At 35.8% G+C, this 21,526-nt stretch overlaps 1 protein-coding gene across 4 annotated transcripts in view; it reads right to left on the bottom strand.

Moving 5' to 3' along the window:
- Nucleotides 1-21,526, bottom strand: part of ANKHD1 (ankyrin repeat and KH domain containing 1) — a 116,050-nt gene that overhangs the window by 57,579 nt on the left and 36,945 nt on the right. For 3 of the 4 annotated variants that reach the window (XM_019924539.3, XM_019924541.3, XM_019924544.3), the window contains exons 8-10: nucleotides 14,541-14,778; nucleotides 14,121-14,312; nucleotides 9,341-9,450 (exon numbers count right to left, since the gene is read on the bottom strand). In XM_019924539.3, coding sequence (XP_019780098.1) covers nucleotides 9,341-9,450; nucleotides 14,121-14,312; nucleotides 14,541-14,778 — 540 coding nt within the window. The remainder of the gene's footprint in view (nucleotides 1-9,340; nucleotides 9,451-14,120; nucleotides 14,313-14,540; nucleotides 14,779-21,526) is intronic. The other variant, XM_004315414.3, reaches the window with a different exon arrangement.

The raw sequence follows: 21,526 nt of genomic DNA, 5'->3' as shown, positions 1-21,526 counted from the left end.
GGTTCGAGCCCTGCTCCAGGAAGATCCTACATGCCATGAAGCAAGTATGCCCGTGCGCCACAACTACTGAGCCCGCGAGCCGCAACTACTGAAGCCCATACACCTAGAGCCTGTGCTCTGCAACAAGAGAAGCCACCACAATAAGAAGCCTGTGCACTGCAATGAAGATCCAACGCAGCCAAAAATAAATAAATTAAAAAAAAAAAAAGAAGTGAGTTGGGGGACTTCCCTGGTGGCGCAGTGGTTAGGAATCTGCCTGCCAATGCAGGGGACACACGTTCAAACCCTGGTCCAGGAAGATCCCACATGCCACGGAGGAACTAAGCCCGTGTGCCACAACTACTGAGCCCGCACTCTAGAGCCCATGAGCCACAACTACTGAGCCCACGTGCCACAACTATTAAAGTCCGCACACCTAGAGCCTGTGCTCCACAACAAGAGAAGCCACCGCAATGAGAAGCCCGCGCATTTCAACAAAGAGTAGCCCCCGCTCGCTGCAACTAGAGAAAAGCCCGTGCGCAGCAATGAAGACCCAACGCAGCCAAAAATAAATAAATAAATAAATTTATCAGGGAAAAAAAGTGAGTTGGAAGAGCAGAAGATACTAAGTAATGATGAAACCATGAAAACCACATTAGAAGCAGCAACAAGTATACAGAAAAAATAGTGACCTGGTGGATGGACTTAAGAAAGAAACAATACAGAGGAAAAGGACAAAGAAATGAAAAGAATCAGACATAAAGATAATAAGGGAGATTCAATATGTGGATAATAAATGTTCTAGAAGAAAACAGAACAGAAAAAGAAGTATTCAAGGCTGTAATAGAAAAAAACTGGAGAAGGATGATGAGGAGAAAGAAAAGGAGAGGGGAGAGAGGATGAACTAAAATCTTTAAATAGAAAGCACTCACGGTTTTCCAGGAAAAACTGTTATAAAATAATAAACACCAAGACACATCCTGGCGAAATCATAGAGGTTTAAGTATAATGAAAGAATCTTATGATAATCCGAGCAGAAAGGAAATCACTTACATATAATGGGGAATATTCTAGCAGGCTTTGGCAATATTTAATACCAGAAGACAGTAGAATAGAGGGCTTAGAATTTTGAGGGGAAAAAACAAGTGATTCATTAATTTTATATTTGGCTACATTCATTTATAAATACAACATAAAGTAATATCAAAAATGCAGGCACCTGTGAACTCTTTTTTGGTTGAGGAAAGTAAATTCAAAACAAAATACCAGTATCAGCCAGCCAAAAGGTGAGTCAAGTTCAGGAAATCAGGAATTCAGAGTCTACATAATATGAAAGACTAGTAAGGTAAACACTGAATCCACCTAAATATACAGTTAAACAACTTTGAGAAATAATAGGGTCATAAAACAGAATGTAAATATTATAAAATCATGACAATGTAATAATAAAATAACTCATGAAAATCCTATGGTGGAAGACACATTAATCTCCTCTTCAGAATGGAGTCAATAAACATTGTCTAAATATTTGATTTTTTAAAAATCAGTTTTTTAAAAGAAATTAACAAAATATTTCAAAATTTCCATTTGTAAATGATGTCTGAATAAATACTTTTCCAGGAAGTAACTTTATACCTGTGTTTTATATAGTTCAACAATTAGTTCAGCAATTAGTGAGCAGCTCATAGGGCTACCTGGAGCACAGGGATTTTTTTAGATAAAAGAAACATGGGGACTATGATCAGAGATTAGAAAATTAAACCATAAAAAATGGAAGGAAGGAAGAAGGAAAGGGAAGGGAGGGAGGAAGGGAGGGAGGGAGGAAGGAAGGAAGGAAGGAAGGAAGGAAGGAAGGAAGGAAGGAAGGTAGGGGAAATCTAACCCATGTTAATGAGAATATAAGAATCAGGAGACCTCAATTGTTAGTATAAGTATAGACTAGTTCAGCATTTTTGTACAGTTTCGCAGCAGCTATCAAACTTTTAGATGTGGACCCTCTGAAAACTGGCAATTTCACTTCTAGGAATTTATCCCTATAGATATATTCACAAAAGTAGCAAAAATACATAAATCTGCATAACAATATTTAGTGCAGTACCATTTGTAATCTTTAAAAATTATAGTAACCCAGATGTTTATGAATAAATAAATGGTTAATAAATTATATAGAACACTGGGTACCTGTGAAAAAGAATGAGAAATCTTAGGAATTGACAGAAAAATATTATATTAAAAAGAAAAAAGTTTCAGAACAGTATATGTGGTAACAAATCTATTCATATAAAAAAGACATATAGCCCACATACACAATATATATATGCTTGAGTGTATAGAAATGTTTAGAAAGACACACAACATATTGCTTAAATTAAAAAAAAAATCTTACAAAAGAGGATATAGAAAAGAAATAGAAATCCTCTATTTCCTAAGATTTAATATAGATAACAAACTGATCCTTCAAAATTTTTGTTTCTTTTAAGGTAAGTCCATATCAAATCTAATTTCCAGGATTAAGAACCGGAGGGTGCTAATGTATCCATGTCCAAATCACCCAGTTTCCACTAGCTCAACTATTCTAGGAAAACGCCCCCCAAAGTTCATTTGGCTAGAACACAGTCTAAGAAAAGCAACAAGGGTCAAAGAGCTTACTTCATGGTTAGGGAGGAAAATCAGTGATAGACCAGTACAACATATTCAAGGGGCGCAATTTACTCAGTGCAGAAGTGCTTCGATTTTCATTCCAACATTAAAAATAATAAACCTTTAAAAGTTATGATCGGGCTTCCCTGGTGGCGCAGTGATTGAGAGTCCGCCTGCTCATGCAGGGGACACGGGTTTGTGCCCCGGTCCGGGAAGATCCCACGTGCCGTGGAGCAGCTGGGCCCGTGAGCCATGGCCACTAAGCCTGCGTGTCCGGAGCCTGTGCTCCGCAACGGGAGAGGCCACAACAGTGAGAGGCCCGCGTACCGCAAAAAAAATAAAAATAAAAATAACTGATTTGCATAGGACCAACTATTACTCAATATGGCAAAGACCCAGAATTAGCAACACTGTGTGCCCACCACACTTCTTCAGGTTGGTTCTATTTATTTTCTTTGATCTACTGCATCTAAAGCAGATTTATTATGAGCTTAAAGAAAGAATCCATGTCCTATCTTGTCCTTGGAAAAACCTCTCCATCTTCCACCCCTATTTTCAAGGTGGCTAACATCTCAAAGTAAAACGGTATTTCTAAATTCCTTGTCTCTCACTGGGCAAAAATACCTATGCATACTTGAAAGCCAAAGCTGAAAAAACAATCCTAAAGAAAGGAAATTTTGAAAAGTTTGAAGGCATATAAGATGAGAAGAAGAGGATGTAACAAAAGTTTATTCTGCTACTCAAAATAAAGTTTAACCAAAGGAAAAGAAGAATAAATTCATAATTGAACAACTCCAAAGATAACTGGAGAGATTTTATTCTTAAGAAAATAGTTTACTTACAATAAAAATCCATGTTAAGGCAACTTTTCCTACTTCTTTGACAGTATTTAAGTAGGATAAAATACTGATAGTGAAAAGATAGGGTAGGAGAGATAATGATTTAGCGTTATAATGCCAAATTATTCTTTACTGGGATGGCCTTACCACATTACTGTGTTTTCTAGGGATTAGTAACTTTTATCTATTAAAATATTTTATAGTAAGCTAAATTTGCTAATTATTAATTATAAATAATGCCCAAAATTAAGTAATTTAAGATATATTTAATATACCCAAAGATTTTAAGAGAGAAGATAATTTGTGTAACACATCATTATTATTAATTATGACTCACACCTTAAAATTTCATTTTCTTCAAGGATCCCATAGCACTTCACACATTCTTGGGCTAAGTACTCATCTAGTCCATCTGATACCTCCAAAAAGGTAGCTAGTTAACCTGTTCTTTAAAAATCATAAAATTAGATTTCTTAAGCCACGTCATTAAAGATCTTCTGATCCAAACCCCTCATAAAATAAAGGAAAGGGGGGAGATGAGAAAGAAACACAAAAGAAGGCTAGGGAATCTAAGTGATTTGCCCTAGGACACCCAGCATAGCCGAAGAAAGAATATTTACAGGACTTGGGTAAAATAGTCCAGAAAATAACACTAGATTTTATTTTACAGATGAGAATATTGAGGCAACTATTTACTTATAGATCAGTGATCTGCTGGCTGTGATCAAAATTCCAGTGTCTTGTCTAATGCTCAGTAGCATCTCTAATGTTGAGTTCTTTCTAAATAACTAAGTGTAGCCTTTGTCACTCATTAGCCCTCCATTCAGATACAGGATTACAGGATGCCTTCCACAGGTATTTCTTCCTTTTAGTAGATTTACTTTCAAATAGCAATGAAGGCCTGTAACATGCTAAAGTGGGTCATAAAAAATCTTTATGTGAACACAACTAAAATATATTTACCTTCTCTAATATCTATGTCAGTTGTTTATTATGGGAAATACTACTTGAGTTCCTCTTCTAGACATGAAAGGCCAAGGAGCTGTAGAGAAGGAAGGAATACTAATTTACGGGATTTATATATCACTCTCCCTTTCCAACCTTAGCTTTGTTGGCAAATACATGTGAAGGAAGTTCCACAAATATTTCTTTTATCTCAACAAATGTATCAACGTTTTAGTGCTGAAATTAACATGCCATGATGAAAAGAGAAAGATTCCATCATCTTTACAAATGGTTTGAAAATCAGAAACACCACCAAATCAAAGCAACTCTGTACAAACTTCAAGTTATAAGTAAGTACTAGGGATGTATTATACAACATGATACATATAATTAATACTGCTGTATGTTATATATGAAAGTTGTTGAGAGCAAATCCTAATAGATCTCATGACAAGGAATAAATTTTTTTTCTATTTCTTTAATTTTGTATATGAGATGAAAGAGGTTCCTAAATTTATTGTGATTATCACAAGTTAAACTTATACAGTATTGTATGGCAATTATATCTTAATAAACCTGGAAGAAAAAAAAAACAAAATAAAAAACAACAAAAACTCCTACTAGATATATATATATATATATATATATATATATATAAAACAGAAAAACAAAACAACACTGACATGTTAACCAACACTGTTGCCACCTAAACACCCTATCATTAGGGCGTTTGGAAACTCTGACCTGATGCAGTCATCTTTCATAGAGATGGATCATCTCTATAACAATAACATGGTTGGGCATGGAAGCCAGGAAAACACAGACAACAAAGTAAGCCAAAATTAAAAGCAAGCAAGAGAAAAAAAGAAAGAAGCAGAGTAGGGTTTTACATTCCAAGTTATACTGTTGAATAGTTAACTATGCAAATTCTCCACCTTGAACATAAAAGTAATAGTAAAGAGGGGGCTAGAGGACTGTGGTAAAGGAAATCAAGCCATATAAATGCTTTAGCTGAAGTAAGCTATCAAGATACAAATAAGAATGAAATATTAAAACTCTGCCTTTTGGTCTAAAGACCAGTAAATGGGGAGAACAGCCTAAAGTAATAATTATACAGGACACCAGGACAGTGACTCAAAGACAATGGAACTGAATCAACTTCAGTTTTCATTTTTTTTAATATTGCAGATGTCAATTTTATTTTTATTTATTATTATTTTTGGCTGTGCCTCACAGCATATGGGATCTTAGTTCCTGGACCAGGGATTGAACCCATGCCCCCTGCAGCGGAAGTGTGGAGTTTTAACCACTGGACCACCAGGGGAGTCACTCAACTTCGATTTTTAAATGGTGTTTATTGGTTATTTCTGGTCAAGCAGTTCAATAACAAATTTGTAAGGATACATAGTATATTCCTTTTCAGAGAAATAAGATTAGTTTCCAAAGGCTGGTTTATTTTTTTCTTTTTTTTAAAATTTCTTTTAGATTTTAAGTATACTACAGAATGCTAATGTGTTTTAATACAAACTTTCTTACGATGGGTTTACATCATATTATACCTGTAATCACACCAAATACTAAATACTAATTTGGGCCCAATAAACAAAAGATGCTATGCAGAGAAAGAAAGTACATAAAGGAATAATCTTTATTTCAATATATAATGATTTCCATTACAGTGGTAACAAGAAGTACAACTATATGGAAGACATGGATTAGGTGACTTGTTCAAGGCTCTCTGCTTATTCAGTAGTTAAAATGATTTTGCATGTTAAATAGGGAGAATTTTCAAAAAGAACTCTGGAATTAATGGACAATTTTTTATTTCATTTAATTTTTGATTTCCAAAAGGAACATTTTAAGTGGCTTATTTAAGAAAACTAATCTAGTCCAAAGGTTTTTAATAATGGATTATTCAAATTTATGCAATTATTACAAAGGTAGACAAGTTACATATCAATCCATAACCTTCTAAATATGATAAATATTTAGGTTTTTTTTTTTACTGGAAATATCTAATATTTTTTCATTTTAAATATTTTTAAAACAAGAAAAAATAAAATTTCAAATAACTAAGTTTCAAATGAGAACATACACATATTTTGAGGATCTACCTGAAAATGCTCAAGTATACTAACAGTTCTGGTTGTGGATTTTAAAAAAAGCATTAAATAAGAAACTGTCTAGATTTCCTTTAAAACTAAGTTCTAAACTATACCTACTACACATGTAGAATGAAAAGTCTTAAAACCTCTCAGTTTCATCTCAGGAAACAATATAAGCAATCCAAATTGTTGCATTACATTTTTATAAAATTGTAATTAATATCCTAACTGATTCTACAGAATATTTTTAAAAATGAGAGACAACAACTTTTAAACTCTTTAAAAAATATATAATAACAGCCTTAAATTGTGGCAAAAGTTAAGCTCTAAAAATCTAACAAAGCATGGTCCAGATTGTGTTTCAAAGGTTGACTTGTGCGTTCTTATTTAAAACCGAAGGTAAAAATAGTTCCTCCCCAAATGAAGGTTCTCAGCTAGCCCACGAAAACAAACAAACAAACAATTTAACTTAAAGAACTACCAAACCTAGACATCAAGAATACATCTATGGGATGCCAGAAATGGAATACATCTCCACTCCACGCAATGGGAGCGTAGTCTTCCAATTCCAAACCACTGGAGGAAATTACTACAGTCCTAAACAGATACTAGGAGGTGACAGAAAAGAATGAAGGGCAAGGAAGGTGCTACTGTCTTTTTAGGTCCAGCTAGCAAGAATTATCAGTCATTTTCTTCCTCAGGACTCAGGGACTGATCTGCCTGCTTTACTTACTTCTTGTTTTTCACTAGGTCTTTTGTTTCCTGCCTATGGCTTATAGTAAAGCTGAAATTATTTATAGGTTTTAAATATCAAACTTACTATGCTTTTCCATACTTTCCACATTTTCTATAAAGAACAAGAACTGCTTTTTACAATCAGGAAAATAACTAATATTAAAATTGAAATATCTCTCCACAGATAGCAAAAGCATAAAATAGGAATACATTTTTAAAGTGAAAAATTAATATATGAAATAATTCAAAAGGAGAAAAATGTTATGCACATGAAATTATTAAATCTAGCAGTATTTACAACAGTGAAAAATAAAAAGCAAGTCAAAAGTTCAATAATAAGTGAATGATTATGGCTCATCAACTTGATGGAATATTATGCACAAGTTATAAATATACAGAATATGTAGCAAAATGGAAAAGATTATGACAGAACACACATTCTGGAAAATAGAAAACAACTGTACTATACTATGATTATAATTACATGTGTATATGAATGCAAAGACGGTTTGCAAAAGAGAAAAACAGTTACGTTAGAATAACAGTATTACCTTTGTACTTAAGGTAAATATTTATCTGAGCCATTTTTTAATCTTATATTTTGAATGTAAAACAGTATGGTAAATTCAAATCTTTCAATCTGCTTATTTAATGAAATTCTTCTAAGGAATTTTAATCACAATTTACCTAATTCCAGAAAACTATAAAAATAAAAAATAGAAAACAACTATTTTGTTTTCTATTTTTAAATGCCCTTTGTTTTAAAGGGCATTTAAAAATATTTCATAACAAATTTTTAACTCTGTCAAAAATCACTAAGGTTTTGCTATACTTTAAAGTGCATTTAACAGATAATTCCTCTTTTCCTATTTAATATTTTTAGAAGAACTAGCAAATTAGTCAAGAAAGTGACTTAGCTATGGAAAAATGGAAGGAAGAATTTTGATAAGAATTCAGAGGATAAGAGTATTAAACTTTGCTTATATTATCTAAGCTTTTATGCTCTACCCTGTTTATTCCAAGTGATGAAATGCTTCAATTCTTAATTTTTAGATGACCCAAAGCAACTCTAAAAAAAGGAATGAGATAAAGAAAGAAGGCAGAAGATTAAGATCTACTTAACATATCCATCATAATTTTCAAACGAAAAAAGTACACCTCTTAGAAATTCTAACTGGCAGATCCTAATTAATGAGAATGAATGCTAGTCTTATCACTACAATATTTATTAGAAGTAGAAATGATGATAAATAAATAGCATAATTACACTATACTTATTATAGTCAATAATTATTTTCCAACAATGTTCTCAGGTATTTTGGGGGGAATGTCTGTTATTGGAATTGGTTTAAAAGACAATACTTGCACAGTTTTTTCTAAATAACTGAAATTAATAAAGTTGATTCTGTACAGCATTTATAATTATGCATGTCTCACACAGATTTTTAAGAAATACAAAAGGGAATTCTGGAAGAAACTCTAGAAAGCCGTTCAAAATAATCTCACAAAATAAAAATTAGTCAAAGCAAACATTTCAGCAAGAACCATAAACCTTTAAGTGGGATATTACTTATAATTTCCCATAGTTGTAAGGATTATTACACATATGAACCTGCCATCTAATTTGAAACTTTGAAAAGCCAAAATAGAAGATATTAAAAGAAAAGAAAAAGAATGAAATGCTGTAATAATGTTGTTAGGAAGATGACAGTAGCTTTATTTTAAATGTCTAATTAGAAAAACAAAAGAAATCACTCAAAGTGATTTGACAGGTTATTCTATGTTGCAAACATATCACTGAATTTGTATGTCTAATAAAGGGCAGTTAAAAAGGTTCAGGAATGTCAAATGGGACTGGGGTGAGAGGAAGAAAGAAACAAATGTTTTTACCTAGGAAAAGAAACAGTATGCCCTTTTAAAAACTATTTTCAAATACATTTAATAAATGCAACAACTAGAACAAGTAGCCAAACTTTTAAAAGTTATTTTATACAAAGCATGCAAACTATTGATCTTCTTTACTAGTGCTTTCTAAATGTTAAAAATAAAGGAGTATTAACATTCACACAAAAATATTTGAAATTAAAAATATCTTACTAAATCAGCCCCTGCTTGAAGTAAAACATCTGCAACATCCGTATGTCCATTTTCACAAGCGTAGGTTAAGGCTGTGTCTCCTGTTGCTGTTGTAGCATGAACGTTAGCACCTGGCAAACAAAAAAATTACACATTTACTTTGTGAATTTTATAATTTGGTGAAACTCATAAACTCTAAATATGAAAATATCAGATTTTAAGAATCCTAATTTTCCTTTAAATGTTTTGGAAGAATGCTTTTAGCCACAAAGAAAGGAACTATACCAAATGATTAAAAAATACAATAATCTGGACTTCCCTGGTGGCACAGTGGTTAAGAATCCGCCTGCCAATGCAGGGGACACGGGTTTGAGCCGTGGTCTGGGAAGATCCCACATGCCGCAGAGCAACTAAGCCCATGCACCACAACGACTGAGCCTGTGCTCTAGAGCCCGCAACCCACAACTACTGAGCCACGTGCTGCAACTACTGAAGCCTGCGTGCCTAGAGCCTGTGCCCCGCAACAAGAGAAGCTACCGCAATGGGAAGCCCGCGCACTACAACAAAGAGTAGCCCCCACCCGACACGACCGGAGAAAAACCCACACGCAGCAACAAAGACCCAACGCAGCCAAAATAAATAAATAAATTTATTTATTTATTTTTTTAAAAATCTGCCTATACATCCCCAGTAAGATATACCCTAAGAAATAAAAGGGCTGCTAAAGCCAAAAATATCAGTTTTCAGAAATCATATTGACAGTAGTTTTGGTTTCTATTCTATGGATATTGTGGTAAAAATCAAATGAGTAATCCTTTGGTCAGTGAAATTCGGGGCATGGCTGAGAGAAAACACAGATAAAAGATTGCTGAAGTTAAGTAAAACCGTATGGTTCTGAATTGGAAGTACTGACATGAATTCATGTTGTATTATTATCTGTAAGAAAAATATTTCCTCACTCTGACCAACTAAAAAGGCCTAGAGACAATGAAAGACCAAGCCGAAATAGCATCTCTAGCTAAGATTGTGATCTCTAAGTACCATATCCTACTAAATGAAATTAGGGCTTCTTAAAGAAATAATTGGTTCCAAGACTGGGGGAGAATCTGTATAAGATGGGCCTGAAACACCTAGCAATATCAAAAAGCAAGGAAACAGACTATAATGAGGTCACACCAAAAGGATTTAGGAGCTAAACTTATTGACCAAAGATAGTGAAACTGTCCCATATTTCAGCAATTTTTACATCAAAAAGAATGAGGACTATGATAGAATAAAAGCCATCATGTATGTTTAAATCTAGAAGTTCAAAATGATGTTCAAATCAAAACAAAAAAAACCACTTCCTTGGTCACCAGTGAAGGATACTAGGGGTCCACCTCATTATTTGCGGTGAGCGGGGGAGAGAAAAGGGGGGGAAAATCAAACATTTATACTCCTGTTCCTATATGATTTATACCTAAGAGTAACCAAATAGGTGATGAAGGGAAGTTTCTCTTTATAGACATATGTCTGCTAATAAACAAGGAAGGAATAATAGAATTTAGAATATTACCACTTTGTAACCCTTAACGAATTAATGGATCTAAGCAATGATCATCAATATCTAATAATCAAAAAGAGAGACAATCAGACAGTTACCACCTCCTGAAGAACGTACAAATACTACCTATGAAGTAGTCTTAAAAACAAAACAGAACAAAACAAACGTACATCATACCTGAATTTAATCAAGTCTCTAGATCTAAGTACTACTTATAGGAAATCCAAGGGACAGAAAAACAAGTTAAATGAAATCGTGGAGGTGCATTTAGCAAAATCCATACTCTGGGAAGCCTAAAGGATAAACATTTCATGTCTTCAACCAAAACTTGCATGGGAAAAAAGAAAAGAAAGATGATGAAGAGCCCATAAATTAAAGGGACTTAAGAGATGTATTGATCAAGAGTTACTGTATGAATCTTATTCGAATCCTAATTCAAAAAAGTCATTAAACGCACACATACACATTTATAAGACTATCAGGAAAATATGAAAACTGCTTGGGTATTTAATGACACCAAGGAATTATTATTTTAAAAATTTAGGTAAGGAAATGGTACTGTGGTTACTTTTTTTTTTTTTTTTTTTGCAGTATGCAGGTCTCTCACTGTTGTGGCCTCTCCTGTTGCGGAGCACAGGCTCTGGACGCACAGGCTCAGCGGCCATGGCCCACGGGCCCAGCCGCTCCGCGGCATGTGGGATCCTCTCGGATCGGGGCACAAACCCATGTCCCCTGCATCGGCAGGCGGACTCCCAACCACTGCGCCACCAAGGAAGCCCAAGGTTTTTTAATTTTTTTAAAAAACTGTATACGCAATGTATTAAAAGACCTGTTGGATTCTTCTTTAGTGCTTCACTATGAGAAGAAATGCATGTAAATAAATCACACTCTAATCTGGAAAAAAATTGTTTTAGGTAGTGATCACATAAAAAGTGATTCTCGGGCTTCCCTGGTGGCGCAGTGGTTGAGAGTCCGCCTGCCGATGCAGGGGACGCGGGTTTGTGCCCCGGTCCGGGAAGATCCCACATGCCGCGGAGCGGCTGGGCCCGTGACCCACGGCCGCTGAGCCTGCGCGTCCGGAGCCTGTGCTCCGCAACGGGAGAGGCCACAACACTCAGAGGCCCGCGTACCACAAAAAAAAAAAAAAAAAAAAGTGATTCTCAGGCCCCCGAGACAGTTCCAGAAACTACCTACTTCAAATTAGCAAAAGTAGCTAAATATGAGAATCAGTGGTGATACAATAGAAAAAACAATGTCAGGAGTTCTAAGTTTGAATATTGGCCCTGTCACTTATTAGCTTGATTTGCTTAGGGAAGTTATGTAACATGACTGTACATCAGTTTCTATATCTATAAAATGTGTGTAATATTTCTTACTATACCAGTGGCCAGTGGTAATTAATAGAGTTAACACATGAGGTGAGCAGAATGTCTGCTGATTTCTTAGTTAACATTATTTATTTCTTCTTTTTTTTTTTGCAGTACGCGGGCCTCTCCTGTTGCGGAGCACAGGCTCCGGACGCACAGGCTCCGGACGCGCAGGCCCAGCGGCCATGGCTCACGGGCCCAGCCGCTCTGCGGCATGTGGGATCCTCCCAGACAGGGGCACGAACCCGTGTCCCCTGCATCGGCAGGCGGACTCTCAACCACTGCACCACTGCGCCACCAGGGAAGCCCCTATTTATTCCTTCTTTTAAAAGCCTCTTAACAATATCTTGACTACTTAGAGGGATGTGGGGAGAATGAAGACTGATAAGCACCGGTAAAGAAAGACTCCTGAATGGGACACAGACAGTTACAGAAAATAATGAGGGAAAAATGACTGAATAATGCCCATACATTTACTAACTACAGCAAATAATAGTATTTGAGTCAAGGAAGAGGTCAGCCTGTATGGTTGGTTTGTGCATTGGTTCAAAACCTAAACAATCATCCAAACCATTAATGATCTGGATTAAGAAATTATTGCAATAATAATCCAAAGGAATAACTGATGCTGGGCTATAATCAAATTAATATTAACAATAAAGGATGAATAAAGTTTTGCTAAATATTTCATTTTCCTTTATGTATTTCTTTATATGTCAAGTTTTAAACAACTTATTAGATATGGATAAAAAAATTTATACTACTTCTAAAGGATAAATAAAGGTTTACATCTGTCTGGATCAATTTTTTCTGATATATCCTTAACTTGCTCTATATAAAACTACAAATATTCTATGTAAAAAAAACTTACTTCTTACCACTGGTTAACAATATATAAAGCACAAATTATTATTATTATTATTTTTTTTTTTTGCGGTATGCGGGCCTCTCACTGTTGTGGTCTCTCCCGTTGCGGAGCACAGGCTCCGGACACGCAGGCTCAGCAGCCATGGACCACGGGCCCAGCCGCTCTGCGGCATGTGGGATCTTCCCGGACCGGGGCACGAACCCGTGTCCCCTGCATCGGCAGGTGGACTCTCAACCACTGCGCCACCAAGGAAGCCCAAGCACAAATTATTTTAAAACTAAATACTTCTGGGACTTCCCTGGTGGTCCAGTGGTTAAGAATCCACCTTTCGCGGGGACGCAGGTTCGATCCCTGGTCGAGCAACTAAGCCCACGTACTCTAGAGCTCGCGTGCCATAGTGGAGAGCCCATGTGACACAACTACTGGGCCCACGTGCCACAACTAGAGAGAAGCCTGCATGCCGCAACGAAGAGCCTGCACCACAACAAAGATCCCTCACGCTGAAATGAAGATCCCGCATGCCACAACTAAGACCCAATGCAGCCAAATAAATAAATATTTAAAAACAAATAAACGAAAAACCCCAAAAAACTAAATACTTCTGCCAAAAAAAAACATTCCCACTTGTTCGTTCATTCTTTCTTTCTTATTTTTTTTGAGAAGTCAGAAATGTCAAGAAATGAACAGGCTTAAGGGTATCAAATTATAACCTCTATGTCATCCCCACCTCCTCTTATTAATAGACACTAGGAGGAACTAACTTCTCCCCTCCAAAAGCCACAAACATTCAATAGAAAGATAAGGTCAATGGGAAGCCTTACAGTCACCAAGCAAACATTAATAACTCTAAGAAACCTTTTAAAAAAATGACATTTTTGGAGATTTAAAAGCCTAAGAAGAGAGTTAAATTATGGCGCTGTCTTTCAACTTTTGTAGAAAGTTGAAAAAGTTATGGTTAATTGTTAAAGTTATGAAAGCAATATAAAAGTCTTTTTCTAAAAGGCGTTTTTTAAAGCCACATACCGGCAGCCAGTAAATATTTAACCAACTCCAGGTGTCCCTCCTGAGAAGCCTCCATCAGAGGTGTGGAGCAGCCAAGTTCTATGTCAGCCCCTGCCTTAATCAGGAAGTCTGCAACTTCAGAAAATCCTCCACAGCAAGCCAACGTCAGAGCAGTTTCTTGGGTTTCTTCTGTCTGAGCATTTATATTTGCTCCTGAGGAAAGCATGAAAATAGATAAAACTAGTTACAAAAGACTTAGAGTAAAGTGTTCTGATTTGTGATAATTATCTTTTCTCTGCTGCTGGGGTTCCTTCCAGGGTGTTGATAATTTATTTTATCATCAATGCAAAAAATATCTTAGTTGTAGTAAACTTCAGGGATACCGACACAAAAAAACCAAAGGAAATCGATTTTTTAATTAAAGAAGTAAAACTATTTTACCTTGTGCTAAGAGTAGTGCCACCATCTCTTCGTGTCCTTCCCGAGCAGCTTCCATCAAGGGAGTGTATCCTTCATCATTAACTTCCTCAAGATTTGCGCCCCTCTCAATAAGTAGAGCTGCCAATTCAACGTGTCCTCCACAGGCAGCTAGCGTTAATGGAGACTCAAATGAATCTGCAGGCATATTCACTTGAGCACCACTATCCAAAAGCAAACGTGCCACCTCTACATGTCCATCCTGCAGATTTTCAGAAGTAAAACAAGAAGAAAGGAATTTTTGTTTTGTTTTGATATTTTTTAAGCGAGAGAAGAAAAGCAAGAGATTGAGGAAAGACAAGAGGAAAAAAAAGGAGAGGCAGCTTAGAGGCATATATATTACCATGACCATCTGAACAATTTTTGAAATCTATCTTACCAAAAGTCCATTAAAATTATTTTACCTTACTTTTGAGCAAGCCCAAAATTTTCCACAAGAATCAGACTTGTGAGATACAGTTACAAGTCCAAATAATTTTGAATTTCCACATTCTTTGAAGTTCAAAAAATTGTTAAATCCATAGTCAACAGTAACTCAAAATAAAATAATTACTGTTTATACTACAGCCAGAGTCAAACATAGCTATAGCCTCAAACTTAAGTGTCATGTTTAAGTGTAGAAACTGTGTTAGATCTATTTAAGAAAAGAAGACTTCGCATAAAGTAACACAACAATTCTGTGAAGTCATTACCACTTGGGATTATGTCACCAAGGTAAATCCCTGTGGACTGATCCTATCCTATATTTTTTCTCATCACTAACTTGTAATGAGGCAAAGAATTTTACAAAGATGTAAAAGTAAGTCGTATTCACTTGTAAATAATTTTACCATGAGCCCATCTGCATAGACAGTAAGGCAATTAATATTCTCATGGAGTGTATCCATTCTATCCCTCTATCATCATACATACATTTCTTCAGTTTCAAATTCTATGCTACAAAATTTTATGTAACTCCTTAACTCCTGTTGTGCATATAAAGACAAATGGTATTGTTCTTTATTTCAAAAATGACCCAAATATTGCTAATGAAAAGTAAAGACTGAGTACAAAAATAAGGTTTTATAAGGTTGGGCAATTCTTTTACTAAAGAATTAATTAAAGAAACCTTAATTAAATATTAGGTTTCAGGATCCATCTAGAGTTTCATTATACTTAACTAAATAACTAACTTAGCTGTAACCACTTTTGACATGATGTCAAAAACAAATGACTTCACATTAAAATTTTAGTTTTACTAATACTTCCAATATATGTAAAATAAAATATATTTTAACCAAATTCCTATATTGAGTTACTGGTGTTTGATATACAATTCTAATTGAAAAGAAAATAAGGGTTTATGAATGCCCACAGATCAGGGAACTACTATTGCGCCCAGCTTCTCTAGGCTCCCAAGAAATTGTTTTGCTTGAATTTAACTTCTGAAGAGTCTTTATATACTCTGCTAACATATCTTGAGTACATACCTTACAAAGGAATTGTACTAAGCACTTTTTTATGTTAATGAACAATATTATTTCTAACAAAGGAAAAAAGAACAAAATAAGAAATTAAAAAAAGAATAATCCACTCTTAAAGGCCTAATATCATTATTAGAATTTTTTTAAATTCTAAGACTTTAGTCTTAGCCTTTGAGCAGTAGCTGGGATTGGACTTACTCTCTATCATAAACAACTATAAAAATTGGGGAAAAAAGATAAAACAACTGGAGGCACTGGACAGCAACCAAGCTAGGGCTAGGGTTATGATAACTTAAAGAAGGGAGCATTTGAGATGCTCCCATTTTTTTCTTAATAAAATATATATATATTTTTTTAGCATCTTTATTGGAGTATAATTGCTTTACAATGGTGCACCAGTTTCTGCTTTATAACAAAGTGAATCAGCTATACATATACATATGCCCTCATATCTCCTCCCTCTTGCTTCTCCCTCCCACCCTCCCTATCCCACCCCTCTACGTGGTCACAAAGCACTGAGCTGATCTCCCTGTACTATGCGGCTGCTTCCCACTAGCTATCTATTTTACATTTGGTAGTATATATAAGTCCATGCCACTCTCTCACTTCGTCCCAGCTTACCCTTCCTCCCCCCGTGTCCTCAAGTCCATTCTCTACATCTGCATCTTTAGTCCTGTCCTGCCCCTAGGTTCTTCAGAACAATTTTTTTTTAGAGTCCATATATATGTGTTAGCATATGGTATTTGTTTTTCTCTTTCTGACGTACTTCACTCTGTATTACAGACTCTAGGTCCATCCACGTCACTACAAATAACTCAATTTTGTTTCTTTTTATGGCTGAGCAATATTCAATTGTATGTATGTGCCACATCTTCTTTATCCATTCACCTGTCGATGGACACTTAGGTTGATTCCATGTTCTAGCTATTGTAAACAAAGCTGCAATGAACACTGTGATACATGACTTTTTTTTTTTTTTTTTTTTTGCTGTACGCGGGCCTCTCACTGTTGTGGCCTCTCCTGTTGCGGAGCACAGGCTCCGGACGCACAGGCTCAGTAGCCATGGCTCACGGGCCCAGCCGCTCCGTGGCATGAGGGATCTTTCCAGACCGGGGCACGAACCCGTGTCCCCTGCATCAGCAGGCGGACTCCCAACCACTGCGCCACCAGGGAAGCCCCATGACTCTTTTTGAATTATGGTTTTCTCAGGGTATATGCCCAGTAGTAGGATTGCTGGGTCATATGATAGTTCTATTTGTAGTTTTTTAAGGAACCTCCATACTGGTCTCCATAGGGACCAAGTTTCATTAGGTCCCATTTGTTTATTTTTATTTCCATTTCTCTAGGAGGTGGGTCTAAAAGGATCTTGCTGTGATTTATATCATAGAGTGTTCTGCCTATGTTTTCCTCTAAGAGTTTTATAGTGTCTGGCCTTACATTTAGGTCTTTAATCCATTTTGGGTTTATTTTTGTGTATGGTGTTAGGAAGTGTTCTAATTTCATTCTTTTACATGTAGCTGTCCAGTTTTCCCAGTACCACTTATTGAAGAGGCTGTCTTTTCTCCACTGTATATTCTTGCCTCCTTTATCAAAGGTAAGGTGACCATATGTGTGTGGGCTTATCTCTGGGCTTTCTATCCTGTTCCATTGATCTATATTTCTGTTTTTGTGCCAGTACCATACTGTCTGGATTACTGTAGCTTTGTAGTATAGTCTGAAGTAAGGGAGCCTGATTCCTCCAGCTCCGTTTTTCTTTCTCAGGATTGCTTTGGCTATTTGGGGTCTTTTGTGTTTCCATACAAATTGTGAAATTTTTTGTTCTAGTTCTGTGAAAGATGCCATTGGTAGTTTGATAGGGATTGCATTGAATCTATAGATTGCTTTGGGTAGTACAGTCATTTTTACAATGTTGATTCTTCCAATCCAAGAACATGGTATATCTCTCCATCTGTTTGTATCATCTTTAATTTCTTTCATCAGTGTCTTATAGTTTTCTGCATACAGGTCTTTTGTCTCCTTAGGTAGGTTTATTCCTAGGTATTTCATTCTTTTTGTTGCAATGGCAAATGGGAGTGTTTCCTTAATTTCTCTTTCAGATTTTTCATCATTAGTGTATAGGAATGCAAGAGATTTTTGTGCATTAATTTTGTATCCTGCTACTTTACCAAATTCATTGATTAGCTCTAGTAGTTTTCTGATAGAGTCTTTAGGATTCTCTATGTATAGTATCATGTCATCTGCAAACAGTGACAGCTTTACTTCTTTTCCGATTTGGATTCAACTATGTTGACTAATAGTGGTGAGAGTGGGCAACCTTGTCTTGTTCCTGATCTTAGTGAAAATGGTTTCAGTTTTTCACCATTGAGAATGATGTTGGCTGTGGGTTTGTCATATATGCCCTTTATTATGTTGAGGTAAGTTCCCTCTATGCCTTCTTTCTGCAGGGTTTTTATCATAAATGGGTGTTGAATTTTGTCAAAAGTTTTTTCTGCATCTATTCAGATGATCATATGGTTTTTATCCTTCAATTTGTTAATATGGTGTGTCACATTGATTGATTTGCACATATTGAAGAATCCTTGCATTCCTGGGATAAACCTCACTTGATCATGGTGTATGATCCTTTTAACGTGCTGTTGGATTCTGTTTGCTAGTATTTTGTTGAGGATTTTTGCATCTATGTTCATCAGCGATATTGGCGTATAGTTTTCTTCCTTTGTGACATCTTTGTCTGGTTTTGGTATCAGGGTGATGGTGGTCTTGTAGAATGAGTTTGGGAGTGTTCCTCCCTCTACTATATTTTGGAAGAGTTTGAGAAGGATAGGTGTTAGCTCTTCTCAAAATGTTTGATAGAATTTGCCTGTGAAGCCATCTGGTCCTGGGCTTTTGTTTGCTGGAAGATTTTTAATCACAGTCTCAATTTCAGTGCTTGTGATTGGTCTGTTTATATTTTCTATTTCTTCCTGGTTCAGTCTCAGTAGGCTGTACTCTTCTAAGAATGTGTCCATTTCTTCCAGGTTGTCCATTTTATTGGCATATAGTTGCTTGTAGTAATCTCTCATGATCCTTTGTATTTTCAGTGCCAGTTGTTCCTTCTCCTTTTTCATTTCTAATTCTGTTGATTTGAGTCTTCTCCCTTTTTTTCTTCATGAGTCTGGCTAATGGTTTATCAATTTTGTTTATCTTCTCAAAGAACCAGGTTTTAGTTTTATTGATCTTTGCTATTGTTTCCTTCATTTCTGATCTGATCTTTATGATTTCTTTCCTTCTGCTAACTTTGGGGTTTTTTTATTCTCTTTCTCTAACTGCTTTAGGTGTAAGTTTAGGTTGTTTATTTTAGATGTTTCTTGTTTCTTGAGGTAGGATTGCATTGCTATAAACTTCCCTCTTAGAACTGCTTTTGCTGCATCCTATAGGTTTTGGGTTGTCGTGTTTTCAGTGCCATTTGTTTCTAGGTATTTTTTGATTTCCTCTTTGATTTCTTCAGTGATCTCTTGTTTATTTAGTAGTGTATTGTTTAGCCTCCATTCACTCTAACTTTTTCTCTTTGGGCATCTTCCAAACCATGGCCCAAGGAAATATATCCTAAACAAAGAGTGAACATTTTTACGACCAAAGAGTAAGGACCTAGGAGTAAAAGTGATGCTGAATTAAGCCTCAATAGGATCAGGGTGATTCACTGGTAATTTAACTGCCTGCTAGAACAGAATTTAACAGTCTTAAAAGGAATATAGGATAATCCAGGGCCTTGAAAAGGGATCATCCACAGCATATGGATTACAAAAAAAATTACTAGACATATTAAAGGGCAAGAAAAAGTAACTGATCAAGATATAAAATAATAAAAGTTGACCCAGAAGTGAATCAAATATAGTAGTCAGAAGAAATGAACTTCAAAATAACTACTAGATATATAAAAAAAAAATACAGGGGAAAAAATGAGAAAATGGATGAGGGAAAAAAAAAAAAAAGGGCATGTACCAAAACAACAAAGCTCCAAAATGTGGGGGAAAAGTGAAGCAACTAGAAGAAGAAATAGACAAATCCACAAGCATAGTTGGGAGATTTCAACACCCCCTCTCAACAACTGTTAGAACAGCTAAGACAGAAATTCAGAAAGGATGTAGAAGAACTCCACCATCTGTCAACAGGTCTTAATAAAACACTCCACTGACCAAAAGCAGAATATTCATTCTTTTCAAATGCCCATGGAATATATATGCACATCCTGACTATAAAATAAACCTCAAGAATTTTTTTTATGGTGTTTACTTTCTTTTTTTTCTATTGGAGTGTAACTGCTTTACAATGCTGTGTTAGTTTCTGCTGTACAATGAAGTGAATCAGCTATATGTATACATATATCCCCTTCCTCTTAGACCTCCCTACCACCCCCACCACCCATCCCACCCATCTAGGTCATCACAGAGCACCGAGCTGAGCTTCCTGTGCTCTATAGCATGTTCCCGCTAGCTATCTATTTTACTCATGGTAATCAAACCTCAAGAATTAAAGAACTCAAATCATACAGTGTGTTCTCTGATCAGAATGTAATCAAAGTAGAAATCATTAACAGACAACAGGAAAATTTTCAAACATTCAAACGTTTAAAACTAAACAACACATTGAAAGAGAATAACATATACTCCAATAAAAATTAATTTTAAAATTCAGGGACTTCCCTGGTGGCGCGGTGGTTGGGAATCCGCCTGCCAATGCAGGGGACACAGGTTTGAGCCCTGGTCCAGGAGGATCCCACATGCCACAGAGCAACTAAGCCCATGAACCACAACTACTTAGCCTGCGCTCTACAGCCCGCGAGCCACAACTACTGAGGCCTGAACGCCTAGAGCCCTGCTCTGCAACAAGAGAAGCCACTGCAATGAGAAGCCCTGGCACCGCAACAAAGAGTAGCCCCAACTCACCCTGCAACTAGAGATAGCCCGTACACAGCAACAAAGACCCAACATAGCCAAAAAGAAATAAATGAATAAATAAATTTTAAAAAAAAAGAAAAGAAAGAGAATAACCATCCAATCAACCCACAGAATCATAAAAAATAATGCATGGCCCTTGTATTAAGCCACTATGTTTTGAGTGATTTGTTATGCAGTAATATACAATTGGAAGTAACACAGGCAAAAATGTGCTTTACTTAATCACATCTCAAAAAACATTTGTACTTCCACGTAATTTTCTTGTCATTAAACCTGTCTTAAAAACTCAGATTGCTCTGATTTCTTTGAATTTGATGTATGCTTCGTAGATATACATATATCTATGATATCTAAGTGCTTACAGATGTAGAAGAAAAATGGTTCCTGGACTGATCTATGACCAAATATGTTGGATACATTTTTGGAATCCAGCACTGTTTTATCAACAAAAGAATATATTTGCTAAGTAATATCCTTTGAAACATGTTTATTTTGAAAATTTGTGCTATCAACAGAAAATTTACATTAAATAGATTTTGCAACTGTTAGT

Source organism: Tursiops truncatus, chromosome 3, assembly GCF_011762595.2.
Source record: "Tursiops truncatus isolate mTurTru1 chromosome 3, mTurTru1.mat.Y, whole genome shotgun sequence".
Taxonomy (NCBI): Eukaryota; Metazoa; Chordata; class Mammalia; order Artiodactyla; family Delphinidae; genus Tursiops; species Tursiops truncatus.
This window is presented reverse-complemented; position numbering and strand designations above follow the sequence as displayed.